This window comes from Miscanthus floridulus, chromosome 5, assembly GCF_019320115.1.
Source record: "Miscanthus floridulus cultivar M001 chromosome 5, ASM1932011v1, whole genome shotgun sequence".
Classification (NCBI taxonomy): domain Eukaryota; kingdom Viridiplantae; phylum Streptophyta; class Magnoliopsida; order Poales; family Poaceae; genus Miscanthus; species Miscanthus floridulus.
Genome location: NC_089584.1, coordinates 71,115,830 through 71,140,389, shown reverse-complemented (window position 1 = coordinate 71,140,389; position 24,560 = coordinate 71,115,830). Strand labels below are relative to the sequence as shown.

Genomic DNA, 24,560 nt, shown 5'->3' with positions numbered 1-24,560 from the left:
GGCGCGGGTGCACGGGCTGCGCGATGACAGGGCCACGTCGGTGCAGGTGCAGGCACGGGTGCAGCGGTAGAGGTACAGGCATGGGCGTGGTGGCGGAGGTGAAATAAATGAGGGCCCCCCGTGACAGTCAAGGAAAGAAAAGAAAAATCCTTTCCGCTTGCACTTTAGTGACCAGACGCACTGGTGAAGACGACCGAACGCAGAAAACCAGAGTCTGGTCGAGTACAGAAAGGTCCAGAAATGCCCAAATGGCGATCAACGCATCCGATGCACTGTGACCAGACGCAGCTCTGAGTTTGATCCTTTTCTATTAACTTCCTCATGTTGATCGGACACGGATTCAACTTCACACCTGATGCGCGCGAAATGTTGTTCATTTTCTAGTCTTTCTTCAGCAACTGTATCTCCTGATGTACTGACCGAACACTGCAACAGGTGAGTCCGATCCCTGCGTCTGGTCCCTCTTCAACTATAGATACTCCTCCTTTCTTCGCGATGCTTTCTCGCAATCAAGTCCCAAACTTCAATAAGACCCAAACAAACACCAATTCGGACAGATATGAGAGACCTCTCTCAAACCCTCAAGTTTTTCTAAATAATTTGCCTTCGGCTATAATTCATTTTAAGAAAATAGGCAACAAAAAGGGCAAGAAGCATCATGTGACCACACAAGAGGGTTTTATGACCAATAGGAGCTTCAAATGCTCTCCCTATTTGTGGATAAACACAATGGGTGCTCAAAAGATAACCGAAAAGAAACGACAAAGCAGCACACATGCACATGCCATGCAATGCTTGAAAGTAAGTCTAGTTGCTTGTCAAGTTTGATCCAAGGTTAAGCTTCTTCACACGCTTTTTGGCGGTTATCTTAACCATGTTAGACAAGCCCTAAATGCATTACTAAAAATTAAATATGTTTTATATTACAATGTAATGCATGGGACAACATAAGCTCATTTTTTAGTGAAGTTACTAAAGTCAAGCACATTTAGCTCATTCCTCAACTGACAAAATGTAGCCTCATCTAGCGGTTTAGTGAAGATATCCTCCAATTGATCCTCGGTCCTTACACCTTCTAGTGATATATCATTTTTAGCAATATGATCTCTAAGAAAATGATGGCGGATATCTATAAGCTTAGTGCGAGAGTGTTGAACCGGATTATTAGCAAGCTTTACCGCTCTCTAATTATCACACAAGAGAGGTACCTTTTCTAGAACTACACCATAGTCTAGAAGAGTTTGCTTCATATAAGAATTTATGCACAACAAGCACCCACGGCAATGTACTCCACCTCGGTGGTGGATAATACCACACTATTTTGCTTCTTGGAGTACCAAGACACTAGTGATCTACCAAGCAAATGACACCCTCCGAATGTGATTTTTCTATCAATTTTGCAACCGGTATAATCTGAATTTGAATAGCCAACTAGTTGGAATTTAGCTCCTTTAGGATACCAAAGACCAATGCTTGGTGTGTGCTTAAGGTACCTAAGGATTCTTTTAACGGCAACCATGTGAGCTTCTTTAGGATTAGCTTTAAATCTAGCACACATACACACACTAAACATGATGTCGGACCTGGATGCGGTCAAATATAATAAACTACCAATCATCTCTACTATAATGGACTAATCAAAATTATACTAGGTCCCCTCTAGAAAACGTCCCCCGCTGAGAACTTCCAACCATTTTGCACACATGAATTCATCTCCATTAAAATCAAGGGCTAATAAAACACCTAAATCAAATTCGATGGCCACGATTCGATGTGGGATGCTAGGCTTCTCACGCATCCACACCCCACACGTTGATGCCGCGCCCTCACTCCTCCCCGCATCCCACACGCCCGAGTTCGATTCCTACACCCACTCACATACTGCATATTCCCACCGCAATGGCGACCGTGCTCTCCAAATCTGTCGTCAAATCCTACCCTAGGTCGCCCACCACAACGCAGCCACCACCACCGTTGAACCTCGGCTCGAGCGCCGCATTGGCTGGTGGTGGGGCAGCGCCTCTGCCACCGTTGTTGGCCATCGCCATCGAAGAATGCGGCAATGGCAGAGCTCAAGTCACGCGTGCTCACTGCGTTCGCCAAGCTCTCAGACCATGACATGCACCACATCACCATTGAGGAGCTAGACCGCATCATCCATGCGCCGTCGTCGCCCGATGCCGTACCCATGCTGCTCAACGCGTTGGCATTCGACTCCCTAGGGCTTGCCTCCCCTGCCAGGCACGAGTCGCTGCGCCTCCTCTCCATGCTCTACACATCGCATCTGGCCACAGCCACGCTGCACCTCCACAAGGTGCTCGCCCACCTTGCATGGTGGCTCAAGGACCCGGCGTCCGACACCTCCGTGTGCAACGCGTGCCGAGACATCGCGGGCTAGCTCACGGCAGTGTACCTCCGCCCTCTATTAGCTTCCAGCGTTGCCAAGGTGGGCAATGCGACCATGACGCTATTCATGAAGCCGCTGTTCGAGGTGATGGGGGAGTAGAGCAAGGCAGTGCAGGGTGGGGCAGCCACATGCTTGGCCAAAGCGGTGGAAGGGGTGGGGCCTGGGCCTAGTGCCATTGGGATGTTTGGGAAGCTCGGTCCTAGGATTTGCAAGTTGCTTGATGGGCAAGGCATGCAAGCCAAGGCGGCATTGCCCGGCGTCATGGGAAGTTTGGTGTAGGTGGGTGCTCCCTTTCTAAATTTTGTTGTGCGTGCCTTCTATTCTATGATTTTACTCAAGGAATACTAGATATTAGAAGGTCTTGCTAATTATTGGTCATGCCATATTTTAGGCAGGAGTTTATCCTAGACTAGGGGCAGGGGTTATTTTGAAGTCTCAAGTCTTAGTTTGAATCATAATATTGTTTTGGTTATGGGCTGTGTAGTTCCTGTTAACTTTATTAGGTATGAAAAATACAGGCAAGGTTTTGGTCTGTAGGGAGCAGGTCAAGAATTTGCTATTTGGTAGTAGTAGTAGATTACTTGCAGATTGGGGCTATGAATGTTATCCTCTACTCAGGTTAGGGCTTCCAACAGGTTCACTTCTTCTTTGTGGTACTGTGGCTTCTATATCTCACAGAAAAGTGTAGGGTTGACACTTGTAAGTTTTCAAACTGCTGGTGAATCATTATTGAGAATGGCAAATGGAGATTGGATTTTAAAGCATAAGTACTATGATCATAATGTGACTCCTGATAGAGTGAATGTAGAAGTTCAACGCTTGATGTCATCCCGGAGAACAAAGAGTCTGGGTTTACTTGTTTCTGTTTGACTTGATGGACAATGGAAAATATCATATTGTTGTGATTTTGTGAGGTCCATAAATAGGAGCTTAATTGACCTTGTATTGACATCTCTCCCTCTCTTTATAGTTTCACCATGGATTAAGAGACACAGAGATATGACGTAGAGTTCAATTAAAATGTTTTCCCTGATTTATTATTTCATGTATTATTTTAGAAGGGCGGGCCTGGTGCAAGTGAGAGAGTCTTACCGTCTGTGACTGGAAGGTCCTGGGTTCAAGTTGCGGTCTCCTCGCATTGCATAGGCGAGGGTAAGGCTTGCCACTAACACCCTTCCCCAGACCCCGCATAGAGCGGGAGCTCTCTGCACTAGGTACGCCTATCTGAGACAGTAGAAGACAGTCATTTTATCTATCCTCTTACTTGTTGGCAGTGTGAGCCATGTTGGATGGTGGTCGTGCATTAGTCTTTTGATTTATAGTATTGGATCGTGTTTGAATGTTTTAGATATTTTGTAATCTTTTTTAGACTTTGATTTACAAGTAGCATGTAGCTTGCTAGGTAGGACTGTACTTGTGTCTTTTGTTTTTATTATTATTACATTTACATGATTCATCTGTATTACGAATTACGATAACATGGATCATGAGTATAAGGTTAAGGTTCCAGCTCAGCTCTTTGAGTTTTGTTGGTTATATTCATATAAGATTTCAGTGCTAAACCTATAGGAGCTTTAGGTAGTTTGTCATGATTCAGGAGCATTATGTAGTTTTATCATGACACTACTATAGTGTTAGCATGGGCAATATACTATTGTGGAAAAGTTGAACTATGGAAAAAGTTCCTTGTTAGGTTGTTTCATGTACATCCCCAAGATAAAGCCATGGCATTAGCACGGGCATTATACTAGTAGAATGGTAGAGAGTTTGATCAACCGATTTACCTCCCTCATCTAGGTTAAGATGTCTATTAGATGACATTGGTGTCTTGATTGGCTTACATTCATCCATTTTGAACCTCTTGAGAAGGTTCTTGGTATATTTTTTTTGAGAGATGAAAATCCCCTCTCTCATTTGCTTAACTTGAAAACCAAGAAAGAATGTAAGCTCTCCAATCATGGACATCTCGAACTCCTTTGACATCAATTCACCAAACTCTTTGCAATAGTCTTCATTTGATGAGCCAAATATGATATCATCAACATATACTTGACAAATGAAGATCTCTCCATCAAGCTTCTTGATGAATAGTGTGGTATCGACCTTCCTAATGGTAAAGCCATTCTCAATGAGGAAATCCTGAAGGTGCTCATACCAAGCTCTTGGGGCTTGCTTAAGCCCATATAGCGCCTTTGACAACCTATAGACATGATTAGGATATCTAGGGTCTTCAAACCTAGGAGGTTGATCAACATAGACTAGTTCATTTATGAAACCATTTAAAAATGCACTTTTAACATCTATTTGATATAATTTCATTTCATGATGGGATGCATATGCAAGAAGGATACAAATGGCTTCAAGTCTTGCAACCAGTGCAAAGGTCTCTCCAAAATCCAATCCTTCAACTTGGGAGAACCCCTTTGGAACTAGCCTTGCCTTGTTCCTCACAACGATGCCATGATCATCTTGTTTGTTGCGGAACACCCACTTTGTTCCAATGACTCTTGCATCTTGTGGTCGCTCTTCAAGTGTCCAAACTTCATTTCGGGTGAAGTTGTTCAACTCTTCATGCATGGAATTTATCCAATCTGGATCTTGAAGAGCTTCTTCTACATTTTAGTCTCAATGCAAGAAACAAACGAGTGATGTTCAATAAATAAAGCAAGTTTTTGAGAGCGAGTCATTACACCCTTTGAAGGACTCCCTATGATGAGATCTTGTGGATGTGCTTGTAGTAGGGGTGAATTTCTTCTATCAACCACTTGAGGGGGAGGTTCTAGAGCATCAACATCTTGAGCTTGTGCCATCATTTGATCATGGGAGACATGAGTATCTTTATTTTCTACTCTCCTAGCTTTATCATCATCTTGTGGCACATTTGATGAACAAGGTTGATCAATCACTTGTACATTATCTTCATCATCTTTGGGCTTGATGTCTCCAATCAGAATGTTCTTCATGGCCTCCCTCAATGGTTCATCATCTACATCCTCAAGATTCTCATGTGCTCCTTGGGAGCTGTTATATTCATCAAATTCCACATCATATGTTTCTTCAACCAAGCCAGTGGCATGATTAAATACTCGATATACTTTGGACTTTGATGAGTAACCAACAAGAAAACCAATATCACAACATCTTTAAAACTTCCCTAGGTGTTGCCGCTTCTTGTAGATGTAGCATTTGCAACCAAACACCCAAAAGAATAATACGTTCGGCTTCTTCCCATTGAGCAACTCATATGGGGTCTTGCCAAGAAACTTTTAAAGAAATAGGCGATTGATGCATAACATGCGGTGTTGATAGCTTCCGCCCATAGAGCTTCGGGTGTATTGTACTCATCAAGCATTGTTCTTGCAAGGTTGATAAGTGTCTGGTTCTTTCTCTCTACTACACCATTTTATTGAGGAGTGTATGTTGCAGAGACATCATGCTTGATCCCTACTTCATCACAATATGCTTTAATGTTTGTGTTGTCAAATTCTTTTCCATTGTCACTTCTTATCTTCTTAAGCTTCACTTTAAAATCATTTTGTGCTCTCTTGGCAAACTTCTTGAAACATGCAGCCACTTCGGTCTTGTCATGAAGGAAGTACACCCAAGTATATCTAGAGTAGTCATCAACTATCATAAGACAATAGAGATTTCCTCCCAAACTCTTGTAAGTTATTGGTCCAAATAGATCCATGTAAAGAAGCTCTAGCACTCTTGTTGTTGACATGTAAGCTTTTGTAAGATGAGTGTTTGCAACTTGCTTGCTAGCTTGACATGCACTACAAAGCTTGTCTTTCTCAAATTTCAGATCCTTCAAACCTCTCACCAATTCATTCTTCATTAGCTTCTTGAGTGAGCTCATCCCAACATGTGCAAGTCATCTATGCCAAAGCCACCCAAGTGATGTTTTGGTGAATAAGCATGTCTTCAAAATTGCATCTTTGGAGGTAAAATCCACTAGATATAGGTTGTTGTATCTAAAACCCTTGAATATAACTTGATCGTCATCTTTCTTTTACACAACCACTTCCTTCTCGGTAAACAAACATTGAAAGCCAAGATCAAACAATTGACCAACGGATAGCAAGTTGAAACTCAATAAAGCAACATATAGCGCATTTGATATTGAATGATCATCTGATATTGTAACTTTGCCCAATCCTTGAACTTTGCCCTTTGAATTATCACCAAATGTAATCCTTGCTTGACCATCTACTTCTTCATTTAGTGACGTGAACATACGAGGATCACCGATCATATGCTGAGTGCAACCACTATCAATAACCCAATGACTTCCACCGGTCTTATAGTTCACCTACATATAAGAGATCAAGCTTGTTGTTTAGGGACCCAAACTTGATGAGGGCCCTTTACTTTCTCAACTAGTGACTTTGCAACCCAAATTTGCTTAGGCCTATTCTTGTCGGGTGGACCTAAGAACATGACTTTTATTTTTTTCACTAGAATCCTTTCTAAGCATGTAGTGAGCATTGAAGGCAAAGGGTCTAGCATGCTTGGGCAAGGGTTGTGGTGGTGGAGTTTAACACTCATGAGCAAAGTGACCTTCTTGTCCACACTCAAAACATCTCTTTGACTTAGGCTTTGACTTGTATTGTTGTTGATGTTGAGCTTGGGCTTTCTTCTCTTGATTTGCCAAGTACCCAATACCACTTCTATCCATCTTCATCACGATAGCTCACTTTGGAGATATTAGCCTCTTGTGAACTTGCTCAAACCGGTCTTGAGATGTTCTTTCTCCAACTTGAGCTTCTTGTTTTCTTCTCTAAGTTCATCATGATTTTTCTCCATCTTGAGTCTCTTGTTCTCTTCTTTAAGCATCTCATTCTCAAGAGCTATATCATAATCATTGTCAAGATTTTCTATCACAATTGTGTTGGTGGTTGATAGCTTTTCAAGATCTTTCTTAAGCTTTTCATTCTCATTCTTGAGCTTGACACAATCATCATAGTTGTCGAACTCAACCACTTTCTTGCCTTTGCTACTAGAACCTTGCTCAATGCTCTCAACAATTAAGTCATCACATGATGTAGCTATATCAATCTTAACAATATTGTTAGTAGCATCATGTGGCTATTTGAATAATAACTCATGAGAAAGAACAAGATTGTCATGATTAATCTTGAGATTGGTGTACTCTTCTTTTAGTAAATTGTAACTAGTGGTGAGCTCATTATGTATCCCCTCAAGTTTATCATGTTTTTCTCTAAGCTCCTTTTTAGAGGATTTGAGCTCCTTGAGTTTGGATGACACAATTTTATTTTCTTCTCTAAGCTCAACACTAGCTTTTTCGGCTATCATATTTTGCTAAGAGTGAGTCCTTCTCAAGTTCTAGCTTTTCATTTTTAGCTCTTGTCTTTCTAATGATTTTAGTGTATTGGTTTAGCAACTTGACAAAATCATCATAAGAAGGTGATTCAAATTCTTCATCACTATCACTACCACTTTCATCATTGCTAGCATTATATCACCACTACTATCATCATCATTTTGTACGTTTCGTTCACCCTTGGCCATAAGGCATAGATATGTAGAGGATGATGGCGGCGGTGTCAGTGAAAATAGTGAAGAATCAATCACAAGAGCGGCCACCTTCTCCTTCTCATTCTCACTTTCATCATTGGATGAGCCACTTGATGATTCAATGTTCATGAGCCAACCACCAATAATGTATGCCTTGCCATTCTTCTTCTTCTTGTGAAATTCCTTCTTCTTGCCATCCTTCTTCTTGTATGGCTTGTTCTTCTGCTTCTCATCATCATGTTCATTACTTGAGTCATCTTTATTGCCCTTGTACTTCTTCTTGTACTTGTCTTTCTTGGGTTTGGGGCATTGATGAGCTAGATGGCCAAGTTCTTCACAATTATAGCTATCCATTTCGGAGATGGGCTTCCTTCTACTACTAGTGAAGAATTTCTTCTTCTTGCCATCAAACTTGACACCATTCTTGTTTAGCTTCTTGAGCATCTTGGCGGTTCTTCTCACCATGAGAGCAAGACTTGCATCATCAATCTCATCATCACTTGAGCTATCATGATCAACTCTTGCTTTGCCCCTCTTCTCTTGGCTAGCCTTGAATACCAAATCTTTCTTCTTGGTGGAAGAAGAGCCATCTTGTGGAGTGATGTGCATGTACATCTCATGTGCATTGATCTTCTCCAATATTTGAGTTGGTGTAGTGGTGGAAAGGTCACCTTGATGAAGCACCGTCACAATATGCCCATATTTGTCAATGGGGAGGACACTCAAGATCTTTCTCACAACATCGGAGGGTTGTATTTGTGTGAGTCTAAGCCCATTGACTTCCTCTATAAGAACATTCAAGCATGAATACATCTCATTGACACTTTCTCTAGGAAGCATCTCAAATGAATTAAGCTTTTTCATCACAAGGTGGTAGCGTTCCTCATGCTCACTCTTGGTTCTCTCATGGAGCGCACAAATGTCTGACCATAGTGCATGGGCATGTTTGTGGTTCCGCAAACATTTAAAAACATCCTTGCAAAGGCCACTAAAGAGGGTGTTTCTAGCCTTTGCATTCCACTTCTCATAGTTAACCTCATCGCCTTGAAGGTTGGCGGGATCCTTAGGTTTCAGGAAGCCTTGTGAGGCGGCTCTAAGAACTCCAATATCTAAAGCCTCTAGGTATGCCTCCATGCGACTTTTCCAATAATGAAAATCATCTCCCTCAAAGATAGGAGGGGGTCCATCCCCGTGGGACATCTTGCTCTAGGCGGTTAAGCCTAATTTAGGGAGCATGAGGCTCCAATACAAATTAAAAGGATCAAGATGCCCAAGAGGGGGGGGGGGTGAATTGAGCTAATTCTAAATTTTTGCAATAATTAAGCCCTACACTTAGCCCATTTCACCCCTTGTGTCTAGAATATATTTCTATTGTTCTCCTGTACAAAAGTTTTGCACCCTAGGTTTTAATCCTATTCTAGCATAACAATTCTAGGAATATAAAGACATGAAATAAATTGCTCAAATACAAATGCTCAAAATAAAGAGAGGGAAAGGAACACGATGATGTTTTCCCAAGGTATTGGAGAGTCACCACTCCCCACTAGTCCTTGTTGGACCACCCATGCAAGGGTGTAGCTCCCCCTTAATCCACGTAAGGATCAAGTGCTCTCTATGGGCTGATTCTTTAACACTTCATTGCAGTAAATCGCCCACAACCGCTCACAAAATAACTTGAGTCATCCATAAGCTCCGCTGAATGATCACCAAGCTCTCAATCACCACCGAGCCATCTAGGTGATGGCGATCACAAAGAGTAACAAGCACAAACTCTCACTTGACAAAGACAAGCCTAATGAGTAAGGTGGATGCACACTTGCTACTCCCTATGCACTAATGAGGTCCTTAATCTTAGATTATCAAATCTCAATCTCCCCACTAGGCTCTTGCTCTCCCTTGCACTCCAAAGGTATTTTCTTAGCTGAACAAATGGGCAAGAGACCTCAAATGGATGAGTGGAATATGTATTTATACCCCCATTCAAAACATAACAGTTGAGGTCCAACTCAGCAAGTATCAGGATGACCAGATGTTCTAGTCAAGGTGACCGAACACACCAGTCAGTGTAATGCATCAACATGTCAGAAAGAGCCATTTGCTCTAACCGGACTCTGTCCTACGTCCGGTCAGCACCCACCGGATGCATCCGGTCATCAAAAACCCTCTCTAGAACCTTACTGATGTTAACCGGACGCTAGCACCTAGAGTACGATCATTTCTCTGTTCAGCGTCTGGTCTATGGTCAACAGCCTATCCATGCTACTACATATACGGCTAGCGTCGCATTCAGTGAGCACTGGTGTCTAGCGTCCGGTCGCACTCTGACTGCTGCTGCCGATCAAATGAACTAACTGGACTCTCTAGGCTATGTCCGATCACAACCAAACCAGCGTCTGTTCAGTCATTTGACTCTCCATTTACTTCCAATTCAAAATTCTTTGTGAATGAAGTTGACTTCTATGGATCTTAGGGCTATTCCTAACCTACCTAGTTGTCGGGTTCATAAACTTGGGGTCCCTAATGGTCTCGCTTCCCAGCAAAAGCTTGGCCTAGTAGATGGCACTAGAAACGACGTGCAACTCTTGGGCCAGCCCAGATACCTAACGACAGGCCAGAAGAGCGATCCAGTCTCTGACCGGAAGGCATGGCCAAGGAAGGGACGACACTCGATTCTGACTCCGACCCGCTTTTTTGACCGGAAGGCCTGGCCAAGGAGGGGACAACGCTCGCTTCTGACTTTGACCCACTTCTCCAACCAGGAATACACCAAACCTCTGCTTATGACTCTTCTCCGATCGGCACGGTCGGAGTCGACTAGGAATGACCGGCTAGGGACGACCGCTCGATGAGGACCCAAGAAATTAGGCGGAGCAGATAAGGTAAGGTGCTCAAGTCAACCGCAATACCAAGGACCATACCTTGCACACCTATAGGACAGTACTGTTAGGCCATGCTAGAAGGGTACTTTGTAGCCTTACAGACATGTCAGAACACAAATAGTGTTATAGGCGTTGACATTTGTCCTATAGTATGGTAGGCGCCGACATTTGCCATACTAGAAGAACATGATGGAGCCTGCCATATGCACCTGGGCATCAACAATATTGTGGGTGCTGACAAACTGTCTTGTACCTAATAGCGTGGGCAATAAGACTAGGGAACACACACTCTCTCTCTCTAAAGTTGTAAGACCATCCCCTACACCTATAAAAGGGGATGTGCTCTCTCCCAACAAGGGACCGGTCATTCTGACTCTCACTCTACTAAGCTTTAGACATTATGAGCACTCGAATGGCTCCATGGCTCTAGAACTCTAAAGCTATATAGAGCATACGTTTCAATACTTAGCTCACGTAGGAGCTCCTGTCACTCTTGGCCCTTCAGTCCAATGTCTGACTAAACCTCTAACACCCCCATCTTACTCATTTGTAACCCTATAACAAACTTCAAGCACCTAGACTCAGGAATAAAGTCACCAATCAACTGAAACTGGACGTAGGGCATGTTGCCTGAACCAGTATAAACCCTATGTCATTGAGTGCTAGGCCACATCCGTTCACAACGTACGACAAAACTATAAATATTTACTTGTTGGTCACTTTTTACACCGACAGTTGGTGCCATCCATGGGAAAGACTCTGTATGTTCAAGCTTTTGGTCATCGGATGGCCCACCTTTCCACCATCTTCGTCATGACGGGCTTAAGCGATACGATTAGCTTCGGCTCGCTGGAGTTTCCCACGCTCTTGCTTGTTGGGATGTGGGTTCCTCCTGTCTTTGAGCCATCCCAGACCTTCCTCTATGGAAGCCTAGACTTCGTCGCTGACCAGCTCAGCGTGCTTCACCTTCGTGAGGAGGCACTTGTCCTGGCGCCCGTCGGAGGAGGAGCGCCCTCTGTCGGCTCTAGGCCACCCCGCAACCTCAACAACGAGACACATGTGCTTCGCTCTGAGCCCATGCTGGGCTCAAACCCCACTATGAGTAATGTACATATTGTTCTTTACTTGCTATTTAATATCTTCTATCGACTCTCTAGAGGGACCCTATTGTCTCCACCGCGACCGCCAAGCAACCGGTTCTGATGTAGACTAGGCCTAATCTTCCGAAAGGTATGATAGCGTCGATTGGTGGAGACTCGACGTTCATGATCTAGGCTTCGAACCAAGATTGATTTGGACCCCTGCAACCGTTACACACTGCTCCATTGGTTATCAACCACGCGAACACGATTGACCTCGCCGAGAAGGCTTTCCTGTAAGCGAATCGAGAACACAAGCAAGAACGAGATGAACACAATCTGAAATTGCAAATAAATATGAGGCTTATGACAACAAGAAGGAGTTCAAGTCTTTATTCGAAAGGACTAATCGCCACAGGCGAATAAGATCAAGAACTGGGGCCCTGGTTCACAGCAAGCGGCGTTGGCGGCAACAGTTGCAGCAAAACGACGTCTGTTTCATGAGGAAATCAAGAACTAAAGAAAACACAAACCCTAAGGAGAGCAATGGCTGGTATTTATAGAGTCTTGGGCGTCACCCCCTGGACGCGCCCCCTAATGGGCCTAAACACGATACACGGTCCAACGGACCAAAAGACGATGTCGCAGCACCCTGGTAGATTCTGGATGCTAACTTGTTTCGATGCTTCCTATTGATTCCGAAGGTATTTTGATGTGAAACCACTTGGATTGGCTTCCTTATCAAATTAGCTTTCCAACCATATGTGGATCGTCGAAAACGGAGTCCGGATGCGTCCTGGGTGACCAATTTAAGGCAGACTGGTCCTAGAACCCGAGACAGACTCGAACTTGAGTTGCTTTGGGCCTCCACCTCGGGGACTCGAACCAAATTAGCCTCGGACCTCCTTCTTGACTTAGACACCCTTGCTGATCTCCTTGGTCTCCATATGGTTCTCCAAGCATGGTCATATGTATGGAGGTCATGTCCTCATCATCCTCCCTTTCTTGACGAAAAGCCACCCTCGGCGTCGATTTTGCTTGAAGTCGATCCTACACAACATGAGGACAAACGAGGTTTCCAAAATAATAGGAATGGACAATGTTGTGAGAAAGAATATGACCACATGTCTAGGTTTGTAGCATGTCATCCTATAGACATGTAGTATGCTTGATTGAAATACACACGATCTTTGCCAATACTATCCTGCAAACGATTAGTACTAACAAGAAATATATGCTCCCTTTCTTTGGATTCCACTTGTGTTCGAAAAGCAAAAGTAGAGGAATATGGCATAACAACAGTGTTGATTTTACTGTACTCTAGTTGATCATTAATTTGTACAACAAAAGGAGAATTCAGATTTGTACAAATGTAAACTCGTTGTATCAAATATTGCCCTTGGTTGTTATATTTACCAAAAACATGATATGTATGTCTAGAGAACCATGGCAAATCAGCATATGCATAAAGCTTCTCCTCTAAAGAACTAAGATTACACAAAACATTAAATTCAATGTAACCCAAAGTATTTAAAGAAGACAATAATTTTAGTTCATCAACTTCACTAGCATTATGAATAACAAGTCTATTTTCAGCACAAGTGCTCGATTTCAGCACACATATATCATGATCATTCTTCAATGATTACATAGGTATAACATAAATATCATCATGCAAGTCATCTTCATCACAAGAAACATCAAGCAAATCATCTTGTGACAAAGGTAAATCAAGCGAAGGCTCCACTAAAATTTGCTCTATCATAGCATGATTGGTGAAAAAATTCAGCACATCAAGAGAACTCTCACCTTCCGTGAGTTTAGCATCATGGCCATTACCTTTGCTCTCATGTTCAGCAGGCGTAATAGTTGATGGTTCTGACTTTTCACATGAGGCTGTGAGCATCTCCTTTTCTGTCACATCATCCTCGCTCTTTTGTACATTGTCCTACAAAAGGTTAGGCATAGCAGGAGAAATAACAAGAGATTGATCTAGTTGATGCACCTCATCATTTGAATTAATTACAAGAGATGGATTAACAAATTTTTCTCTCATAAGATGTTTCATATCATTCCAAGTTTGAGGTTTATCAGAAGGATCTAAAGACTCCCACCAAGATAAAGCAGAATGTCGCAAAACACTAGCTGCATTTTTTACCTTCCTCCTTGGACATATAAAGCGAGTAGTAAATATGTTATCGATGGCAATTTCCCACTCCATGTACTCATCAGCACCTATACCATCATAAGTCGGTGGATACGAACAACCTGTCATTGTTAGAAGACAACAAAAGACAACACAAAAGTATTATCCCTATCAACTACTTAGGTTGTGGACAAGGAAAAAAAACAAGGCACTCAACTCTCAAGCATCTTACCACGGTCTTACAAGTGTTCTTACCAAAGCAACAGGCGGTGTAATCGGTCGATGACTGTGATACCATTGTAGCTTGAGTGTAACAGTTGCAAGGCGAACTTGTACTTGGTTAGAAGAAAGTGGAGCTTGGACAGGCACAATATAGTAGCAAGGAATAGCAATAATTTAATTCAGAAATTGCAAGATTGAAAAGTAGTCCAAGCGAGTCTATGTCGCTGGCCCAAACTGGTCCTGAACCTAGTTTAAGCAAGCAATACAATACAACTCAGCACAAGGACTCAAAAGGATGCAAACACTTCTGAACTTTTTTTTCACTTTTTTTTCACTTTCTTTTTCTTTCCTTCTTTATTTTTTTCTCTCTTTTTTTTAGGTGCGGCTTTTTTCCCTTCTTTTGGTTTTTGCACCTCTTTGCCTTTTTCTTTGTTTTATGTTTTTTTATCTCACAAAAGTGCCGCACATAAGAGATTAGACTTTAGATATTTCCACCGTGGAAGAAAAATACTTAACCGAGGAAGCCGTAGAAGGAATTGCTAGACAAAACAAACTCAATCACGCAACCCACTCCGTGACTATTTTAGATCCAAAGAAAAACTAGAGATCAATCTGATGCAAGCCACACTAGGAAACAAGACTTGACACTAGACCAAGAACAAGATCAGAACACAACGAACACTAAGACGCGGCGAGGGACGACAGTTCAATAAAGCAAACTAAAATTAAAAAAAATGCAAAAGCACAGCGGGGCTATAGGACTAGAGATATGTGATAGTGTATATTTTTTTTTGGCTTTTTGTGGACTATAGGTAAAACAAAAACAGTAGCAATCTAAAAGGGAAAACAAAGTTATACCTAACGGGCAACAAGGTCTCTGATACCACTTGATGTAGACTAGGCCTGATCTTTCGAAAGGTATGATACCGTCGATTGGTGGAGACACGACGTTCATGATCTAGGCTTCGAACCAAGATTGATTCAGACCCCCACAACCGTTACACCACTGCTCCATTGGTTATCGACCACGCGAACGTGATTGACCTCACCGAGAAGGCTTTCCTGTAAGCGAATCGAGAACACAAGCAAGAACGATATGAACGCAATCTAAAATTGCAAATAAATATGAGGCTTATGATAACAAGAAGGAGTTCAAGTCTTTATTCGAAAGGACGAATCGCCATAGGCGAACAAGATCAAGAACTGGGGCCCTGGTTTACAGCAAGCGGCCTTGGCGGCGACAGTTGCAGCAAAACGACGTTTGTTTCACGAGGAAATCAAGATCTAAACAAAACACAAACCCTAAGAAGAGCGATAGCTGGTATTTATAGAGTCTTGGGCATCACCCCCCTAGACGCGCCCCCCTAATGGGCCCAAACACGATACACGGTCCAACGGACCAAAAGACGGTGTCGCAGCACCCTGGCAGATTCTGGACGCTGACTTGTTTCGATGATTCCCGTTGATTCCGAAGGTATTTTGACATGAAACCACTTGGATTGGCTTCCTTATCAAATTAGCTTTCCAACCATATGTGGATCATCAAAAAACGGAGTCCGGATGCATCCTAGGTGACCAGTTTAAGACAGACTGGTCCTAGAACCCGAGACAGACTCGAACTTGAGTTGCTTTGGGCCTCCACCTCGGGGAGTCGAATCGAATTAGCCTCAGACCTCCTTCTTGACTTGGACACCCTTGCTGATCTCCTTGGTCTCCATATGGTTCTCCAAGCATGGTCATATGTATGAAGGTCATGTCCTCATTAGGTTCCCCTACGGCCTCGCATCCCCCGTGGACGCATACGCGTGGGGCCTTCGAAAGATGCTGACGCCGCCTCCTCTCACATCTGAATTCATGGGCATAGTGGGCTACGCTCCTGCCTCTTTCCATGACCTCATGGATGATGAGGTTAAAAGCGATGACTCTAGCATCGGCGATGTCATGGCACCTAGCCACCCTCTGTCCCAAGAGTGCACTATGGCGGATGCTCCGGGACAGCATCGGTGGTAGCAGAGTCCCTATAGACTCACACCCCTCTGGACCCTCATGTGGAGGCCCTCGCACGTGCATAGGAGCATGGCAAGGAGCTACGACAAAGGCGGCATAGCTAGCCGCCACCTGCACCAGCGTGTTCGGCACAGCGCGCTGCGCCATGCCCACATAACCCGACGAGCGGCGCCTAGGGTCACGCCCGCTATGTCCAGCGCAACATCATGGATAGAGGAAACGATCCCCCACAGTTTGCTTGGGCTGGCCAGAACATCGCCGCTGCAGTGATGCTTCTACGCGGCCTTCTCGAGCCTAACGACCCCCAAGAGCAGGCGATCCACCGAAACCTCTAGGCACTTGTGGAAACCACCGCCATCCAATAGGTGGAGAGCACCATATCGCGACACCAACTCACGACCTCTCTCCCCACCTAGGGAATGGGGGCGCACTAGTCAAATCACTCTATTCGCTCACCACTACAGTCGCCGAGCATAGAATAGGAGGTCGCAGCTACACCACAGCCTAACCCGACGCTTGCTCCACACAGACCCCCTATGCGTGAATGCCTCGAGCCAAACTGAGATGTTCACAGCATCATCAACAATCGACGTCATGCCCAGCATGATGATGACGTCCATCAAGGGGCAGTGAGAGCAGGTGGCACGACCTCTGGCTAAACCATCGAGGGGAGTAGGGAAACGCATCCTAGGCATGGTCGCCGATCGGACGACCAGAGTCCCTACCCAGACGGCCTAGGACCACAGGCCTTTGGCTATCGCGTCCAGATAGTGCAGTTCCCACAGTGCTTTCGACCACCTACCAACATCACCAAATACACTAGGGAAATGAATCCTGGTATATGGCTCAAAGACTTCCGGCTCACCTACCGAACCAGAGGAGTGGATGATGACCACTTCATCATTCAATACCTCCCCATCTGTGTGGGGGAGCATGTTCGAGCATGGTTCGAATTCCTCCCACCTGATAGCTTCCGTGACTAGGCGGATCTTAAGAGGATCTTCATTAGGAATTTCTAGGGGATGTATGTCTGCCCTAGGAATTCCTGGGACCTCAAGAGCTGCCAGCAGGAGCCCAATGAGTCCCTGCAGGATTACATTTATAGGTTCTCAAAATGATGTAACTCCATTCCTGATGTCATTGATGCAGATGTCATCAGCGCGTTCCTCTCCAGGACAACCTATGAGTCCTTGATCCATAAGCTTGGCTATCTAAAGCCCTGTACCACCCGCGACCTGCTTGACATCGCCATGAACCATGCCTCCGGCAAGGAGGTGATTGGAGCGGTCTTTAGTGGAGGCCGGGACAAGGGCAAGGCCAAGCGTGAGGACCAAGACAAGGGCCCCTCCACACAAAGGGGCAAAAAGAACAAGAAGGATCAACGCCGACCAGCCAGCTCCGCTTTGGTCGCCATGGCCGATCACTCAAGCAAGCAGCCCCCATAGGGCTAGCCTGACCACTTCGACAAGCTCATGGAGAGTCCATGCACCAACCATGCCTACCCTGTCAAGCACCTCTACAAGCACTGCAAACTCCTAAAGCGCTTTCTGCGATAGGCCGGTGGACCAAAAGATGGAAAGGGCAAGGAGGCAGCGGCCAAGAAAGTAGGCATGGTGGGCAAGGATGGGGACAACTTTCCCGATTCTGAGGAATGCCTCATGATCTTTAGGGGATCTGATGCCATCTACTCCAAGCGCCAGCACAAAGTGCGCTACAGAGAGGCATGCATCACCAAAATGGTTGTCCCCTCCTTCCTTAGCTGGTCAGAATCTCCGATCACTTTTAATCAAAGGGACCATCCTTCCCACGTTGCTAGACCGGGTCACTACCCGCTCATCGTCGACCCCATTGTCCGCAAGAAGTGCCTCACCAAGGTGCTGATGGATGGAGGTAGCGGCCTCGACATCCTCTACGTTGACACCCTCAACGCCATGCACATCCCTCGGTCGGAGCTCCGCCCAGTGAGCTCTTTCTTCCACGGCATGATCCTAGAAACGCAGGCATACCCGCTCGGGCAGATCGACCTACCCGTCACGTTTGGCGTCCGAGCCAACTTCTGCTCAGAGGTCCTCACCTTCGAGGTGGTGGAATTTCTAGGGTCCTACCACACCATCTTGGGGTGGCCATGCTACGCCAAGTTTATGGCGATCCCCAACTATACCTACCTCAAGTTGAAGATTCCAGGACTGAATGGCGTCATCACTGTGGGTAGCACCTTTTCGCATGCCTACACGTGCGACCGCGAGCATTACGAGCTCGCCACTACCATTATCAACTCAGCCGAGCTCCCTCGGCTTAGAGAATTGTCAACCCCAACAGTCCCAAACTGCAATAAGCCAACCTCCTTGACTGCCTTCCACCCACTCGAGGAAACTAAGGCAGTGGGGATCGACCCCACTGACCCAACAAAGACGGTACAGATCAAGACCCAGCTCCCAGCCAAATAGGAATGTGAGCTCACTGACTTTCTATGCACCAATCCTGATGTCTTCGCATGGAAACCTTTTGACATGCCAGACATACCACGGGAGGTCACTGAGCATGCATTATGCCTCATCCCAGGCTCAAAGCCTACCAAGCAATGCCTGCGCCACTTTGACGATGAGAGGCGCAGGGTCATAGGCGAGGAGGTCACCAAACTCCTGGCAGTCGGATTCATCAAGGAGGTATACCACTTTGACTGGCTAGCCAATCCTGCCGGGAAATGGAGAATGTGCATCGATTATACTAGCCTCAACAAAGCATGTCCAAAGGACCATTTTCCTTTGCCACGAATAGACCAGATAGTCGACTCCACCTTAGGATGCAAAATCCTCTCCTTTCTGGATGCCTACTCAGGCTATCACCAAATCACAATGAAAGAGTCCGACCAGCTCGCAACTTCATTCATCACCCCATATGGTTCATATTGCTACGTAACCATGCCTTTTGGTCTAAAGAATGCTGGTGCCACCTATCAACGGTGCATGCAGCAATGCTTCATCGACCAAATCGACTCGCTCAACTAGCCTGACCAAGTCGAGTGGCCAAAACCAATAATCGTTGTCTATGTTGATGACATAGTGGTCAAAATGGCTCAAGCTTATGAACTGATCACGAACTTGTCCACAACATTCGTGAACCTCTGAAGGTTCAATATCAATTTGAATCCCAAAAAATGTGTTTTAGGGTTCCAAAGGGGAAGCTACTTGGATACATCGTGTCCGAACATGGCATTGAAGCCAACCCCAAAAAAATCATGACCATCTCCAACATGGGCCCTATAAGCAACATCAAGGGCGTACAAAGGCTCACCGGCTATTTGGCCACCCGGAGCCGGTTCATATCCTGGCTAGGCGAGCAGGGGATGCCTCTCTACAAGCTTCTCAAAAAGACAAACATGTTCATCTGGACTGAGGAAGCACAGGAGGCTTTGGAAAGCCTCAAAACATCACTGATGTTAGCCCCAATCCTCATCGCTCCTGAATGGGGAGAACCCCTCCTCCTCTATGTCGTGGTAGGCAACCACGTGGTGAGCGCCGCCCTAGTTGTTGAAAGGGAGGAGCCAGGACACCACCTAAAGGTCCAGCAACCCATATACTTCATCGGTGAGGTACTCACCAATGCCTAGGTTCGGTACCCGTAGGTGTAGAAACTTCTATACGCTATGTTGATGGTGACCCAGAAGCTCCTATGCTACTTCACCAAGCACAAAGTCATGGCCATCACTTCATTCCTACTGGGAGACATCGTCCGCAACCACGACACCGCTAGACAGATCTCCATGTGGGCACTTGAACTAATGGGCCACAACATCAGGTATATCCCCTGCACCGCTATTAAGTCTCAGGCTCTCATGGACTTTGTTGCCGAATGGATAGAGGTCTAGCTCCCGACCCCAGACGTCACCCATGAGTACTAGACAATGTACTTCGACAGGTCAGCGCTGGCGCCCGGCTCGAGGGCTAGAGTGGTTCTGATCTCCTCGGATGGGAGCAGGCTCTGCTACGCGATCCATCTCCACTTTTTGGCCTCAAACACCACCACAGAATACGAGGCCCTCAACAATGGACTACGCATCACCATCGAGCTCGGTGCTACGCGGTTGTACATCTGCGGTGACTCAGAGTTGGTTGTCGACCAAGTCATGAAGGAGTCCTCTTACAAAAGCCCCCTCATGGCAGCATACTACCAGGAGGTGCGCAAGCTCAAGGACAAATTCAAGGGGATTGAACTACATCATGTCCCCCAAAAGGACAATGATGCCGCCGATTTTCTCGCAAAATTGGTTGCTAGGTAGGTTCCATCTCTAGATGGAGTCTTCATCAACGGCCATCACAAGCCATCTGCCCGCATCCTAGAAGGTCCGATCCAGACACACCTCAACACCAACCTAGCGCTCGAGGGCTCTGACCTCAGCACCTTCGTGACAACATCGCCCACCGACGTCGCCATGGTAGCACTCGATCAAGCCGACTGGAGAGCACCGCTACTTGCCTACCTCCTCGAGGAGATTCTCCCACCCGAAAGGACTAAAGCACAATGGATCGCTCGATGTGCCAAGATGTTCATCACATTTGGTAATGAACTTTACAAGTGAAGTCCATCAGGAATACTCATGAAGTGCATCCCTACCAACCAAGGGAAATAGCTCCTCCTCGAGGTTCATGCCGAAATCTGCGGACATCACGTGGCACCGAGGTCGCTGGTCGGAAAAGCCTTTCGACAAGGTTTTTACTGGCCCACTGTGCTGCGAGAGGCAGAGGAGGTTGTCCATAGGTGTGAGGGATGCTAGTTCTATGCTCAACAAACTTATTTGCTGGCACAGGAGCTCCAAACCATCCCCATCACCTGGCCATTCGTGGTCTGGGGCCTCGATATGGTAGGAAACCTCAAAAAGGGTCTGGGCAGCTTCACTCACCTACTTGTAGCGGTGGACAAATTCACCAAGTGGATAGAGGCGAAGCCCATCACCAACATTCGCTCGAAAGAGGCGGTCAAGTTCTTCCTTGACATAATCTACCATTTCGGTGCTCCTAACTACATCATCACTGACCATGGAACTAACTTCACCGGGAAGAAGTTCCTAGACTTCTATGATGGATATGGCATCAGGATCGACTGGGCCCTAGTCGGACATCCACGTACTAATGGTTAGATCGAGCTTACCAATGGCATGGTCCTCCAAGGACTCAAGCCACGTATCTTTGACTGACTCAATAAGTACGCCGGGTGATGGCTTGCAGAGGTCCCAGCGAACCTCTAGAGCCTAAGAATGACCCTAAACCGATCCACAGGGTTCACACCCTTCTTCCTGGCCTATAGAGCTAAAGCAGTGTTGCCCTCCGACCTCAATCATAGTGCCCCAAGAGTGAAGGCCTTCGACCGAGACTAAGCTATGGAGGCTCAGCAGGACATGGTCAACCTACTCGAGGAGGCTTGCGAGATGACCGTCATCCGCTCCACTCACTACCAGCAAACTCTCTGTAGGTACCATGAAAGAAAAATCAGAGGGAGGATTCTCGAGGTCAGAGACCTCATGCTCTAAAGAACCCAATCAACCAAAGAGAAACATAAACTCTCTCCACCATGGATAGGTCCCTATATGGTGACTGAGGTGATCCAACCAGGCGCCTACCGACTGAAGGATGACAATGGCAATGTTCTCACCAACACATGGAACATTGAACAGTTACGTTGTTTCTTCCCCTACAACTCGGTCTTACCATTTTTTCTTCATTCAACATTTGCTCCTACAAGCACCCTAGCCCGATCACTCTCGGCCTGGGTCGCTCGGGGGCTCCACGAGGGTGCGATACCACCCCTCTTTTTACTATCATATAGTAATACTTTTCACCCAAATGAAAGGGTAGTCCATTCATTTATTTACCCTACGTAACTTATGTTTCAAACTCCCAACCAATCACACCCTGCCACAACCTATAGTTACGAGCAGCTGAGCCTCGTGGGCCATGCCTGGGTTCTTAAAGTTACAGCCTATGGGTCAAATGGGCAGGTGCAAAAAAGAAAGGATAAAAAACAAAGCTATGCTAGGGTAAAAACAAAGAACGGATGGGACATGCTTCCCCTTATGAGTGATTCCATCACAAAATGAAACTGAAGTATTCATGAATACAAAAAATTGTTCACATGGGGGCTCCCCCACGAATTTATCCTTTACATTTAGTAATTGTTTCTACTCTAAATTCTATTGTGGCCGCCCGACGGCATCAGCTGATGGCATGGTCGACGAGGATAAGGGCTGCTCGCTTGCTGATGGGACGATGTTCGGCTCGGTCGGAGGTGGGACGATGCTCATTTCTGACCTAGTCTCCACTCCATCCATAGGTTGGATGACGTCTTCTTGGCACACACCTTCAGCCATGCTTGAACGGCAAGCCTCCATCACCCACTATGCGGAGACTTGCTCAGCAACCATCTATGCGTATGGGACCAAGCTCTCCCCGAGCGCATGGATGGCATATGTGCTCCAACCATCGGCGTACCCTCCATAGATGGTGGTGAAGTCTAGGTCTGGGTGGTGTGTTGCCATTGAGGTTAGCACCCCTGACATCCTGTAGAACACCCATCAGAGATGAGCATCTGAACCTCATTCGGGACCTCCACCAGCTAGATGGCGGGCGTGCTGGTGCTCGGCGCCAACCCAAACACCTCGAAAATGACCGCCTAGGTGACGTTGCTAATCTGGTCAAGCTCCCCCTCGAGAGCACATCACTCTTCGAGGGACTTGGCTAGCGCCTCTGTGCTTTGACCGATCGCTGCCTTGGCTGTCTCTAGCTCTCGCTCCAAAGAACCAATTTTGCACCTAGTTATAGAAAAAGGACGACAAGTTTAGAAGCAAAGGAAAAGAAAAACCAAGACATCAACCAAAGGCAGAACAAATACATACCAAGGTGGGTGCTTTTGAGGATGGAGAGCCCTTCCTCTTGCTAGGTGACTTTCTCGAGCAGTCGAGTGTTTGACTCCTCTGCCCCAAGCACCTGCCCTCAGAGCACGAGCACTTCCTAATCAACCTCTGACCGAGCCCTCCGCTCTGTCTCTAGAGCCTCCAAGGACTTCTAGGGCACCATCTTGGTCTCCACCAGGTGGACCTTTGCTGTGTCGAGTCCCCACTCGGCAGCAGTCGCCCGTTCCACCACGAGCAGTTTCGCCACCCGAGCTCCCATCGCCTCGGTCGCCCGATCTTGGGACTTGCAGCGAGTAGATTCTAGCTGGCGCTCAAGCTTGTCGACCCACCATGACATCATGGCTTCCCACTCCATTTGACCGTGTTCCTCCCAAAGGAAACGGGACTTGCAGATCGACGTCGCCTCTAACTCCTGTAAAGCGAGAAGCAAGCACGCTGAGACAACCAGTGGAATACCAAGGAGTTGAGGACAAACACTAAAAACACAGAAGGCTTACCTTAGTGATGCATGGTAGGTTGACTGAGACCGCTTGATGGATGAGCTCAACCCGCTCCAAGGCCTCCTTGAGCCTCACCTTGGTTTCGGCGAGGTCGAACTCCATCGACAGTCCTCTCTCCTCTAGGAAGTGCTAGAGCGCCACCTCCTCATCGTGAAGGATGAACCAAGCCTTCCTTGGATCACCGGGGCAGGGCCACAACAGCTCGTGAGTCGCCCCAACCCGCTAGAAGATCCAGCGGTGGCAATATCATGCGACGACCAGACCATCGTCAACTCCTACGACGGCGGGATGGCCGGTGGCTCCACCCTAGTGCCTGCCTCATCGGAGCAGGGGATCTCCACTATCTTGACTCCATGGCCTGCTAGTGGATGTTCTACCTCTGGCCTAGCCGCGTCACCTCCTGACCCCTCCAGCTTCGACCAGGAGGGTGAGCCGTGTGTTCCTCCACCAGGTGAGGCAGGGAGCCTGCTTTCCCTCTTCTCTTCCGCAATGGCTATTGGGGGAGGGATCGCAAGGGTCACCTCTGACCCAACCTCCATAGTCACCATGGGGATCGCCACCATCATCGCCGCCACCACTGCTATCGTACTCGCGACAGGCCCAGAGGATGCAACCCCCAGAAGGGAAGGTCGCACCACCGCCAGTCTGCTTTCCCCACCGCTCATTGCAACTCGCTACAGGCTGGGCCTCTACTCATCCCACATAGGAGGTAGGGCAATGCCTAGACCCTTTAATCCCTAGCTGTTGTCAAATAAGTACAGGCCAGTTGTGCTAAAAAAACTCAACTATGAGATCAAAAAGGAACATAGATGCATACCTAGACAAAAGCGGTAGGGCCCTAAAGCCTAGACGAGGACCGCTCACGGGTCACGACC

At 46.4% G+C, this 24,560-nt stretch overlaps 1 protein-coding gene across 1 annotated transcript; it reads left to right on the top strand.

Annotated features, from left to right (window-relative positions):
• The first annotated feature begins 19,531 nt into the window (after window positions 1-19,531).
• Window positions 19,532-20,557, top strand: LOC136454751 (uncharacterized). Its single transcript, XM_066455055.1, has 3 exons — window positions 19,532-19,870; window positions 19,943-20,076; window positions 20,197-20,557. The coding sequence occupies exons 1-3, from the start codon at window positions 19,532-19,534 to the stop codon at window positions 20,555-20,557; spliced, it is 834 nt and encodes a 277-aa protein (XP_066311152.1).
• The last annotated feature ends 4,003 nt before the right edge of the window (window positions 20,558-24,560 follow it).

Bases quoted from the DNA above. Each gene is read 5' to 3' on its own strand.
- LOC136454751 (XM_066455055.1), top strand. From the start codon at position 19,532: ATGGGCCCTATAAGCAACATCAAGGGCGTACAAAGGCTCACCGGCTAT. The intron at 19,871-19,942 runs GTACTCACCAAT...ATGGTGACCCAG, and splicing joins CCATATACTTCATCGGTGAG to AAGCTCCTATGCTACTTCAC. The intron at 20,077-20,196 runs GTATATCCCCTG...GTACTTCGACAG, and splicing joins CTAATGGGCCACAACATCAG to GTCAGCGCTGGCGCCCGGCT.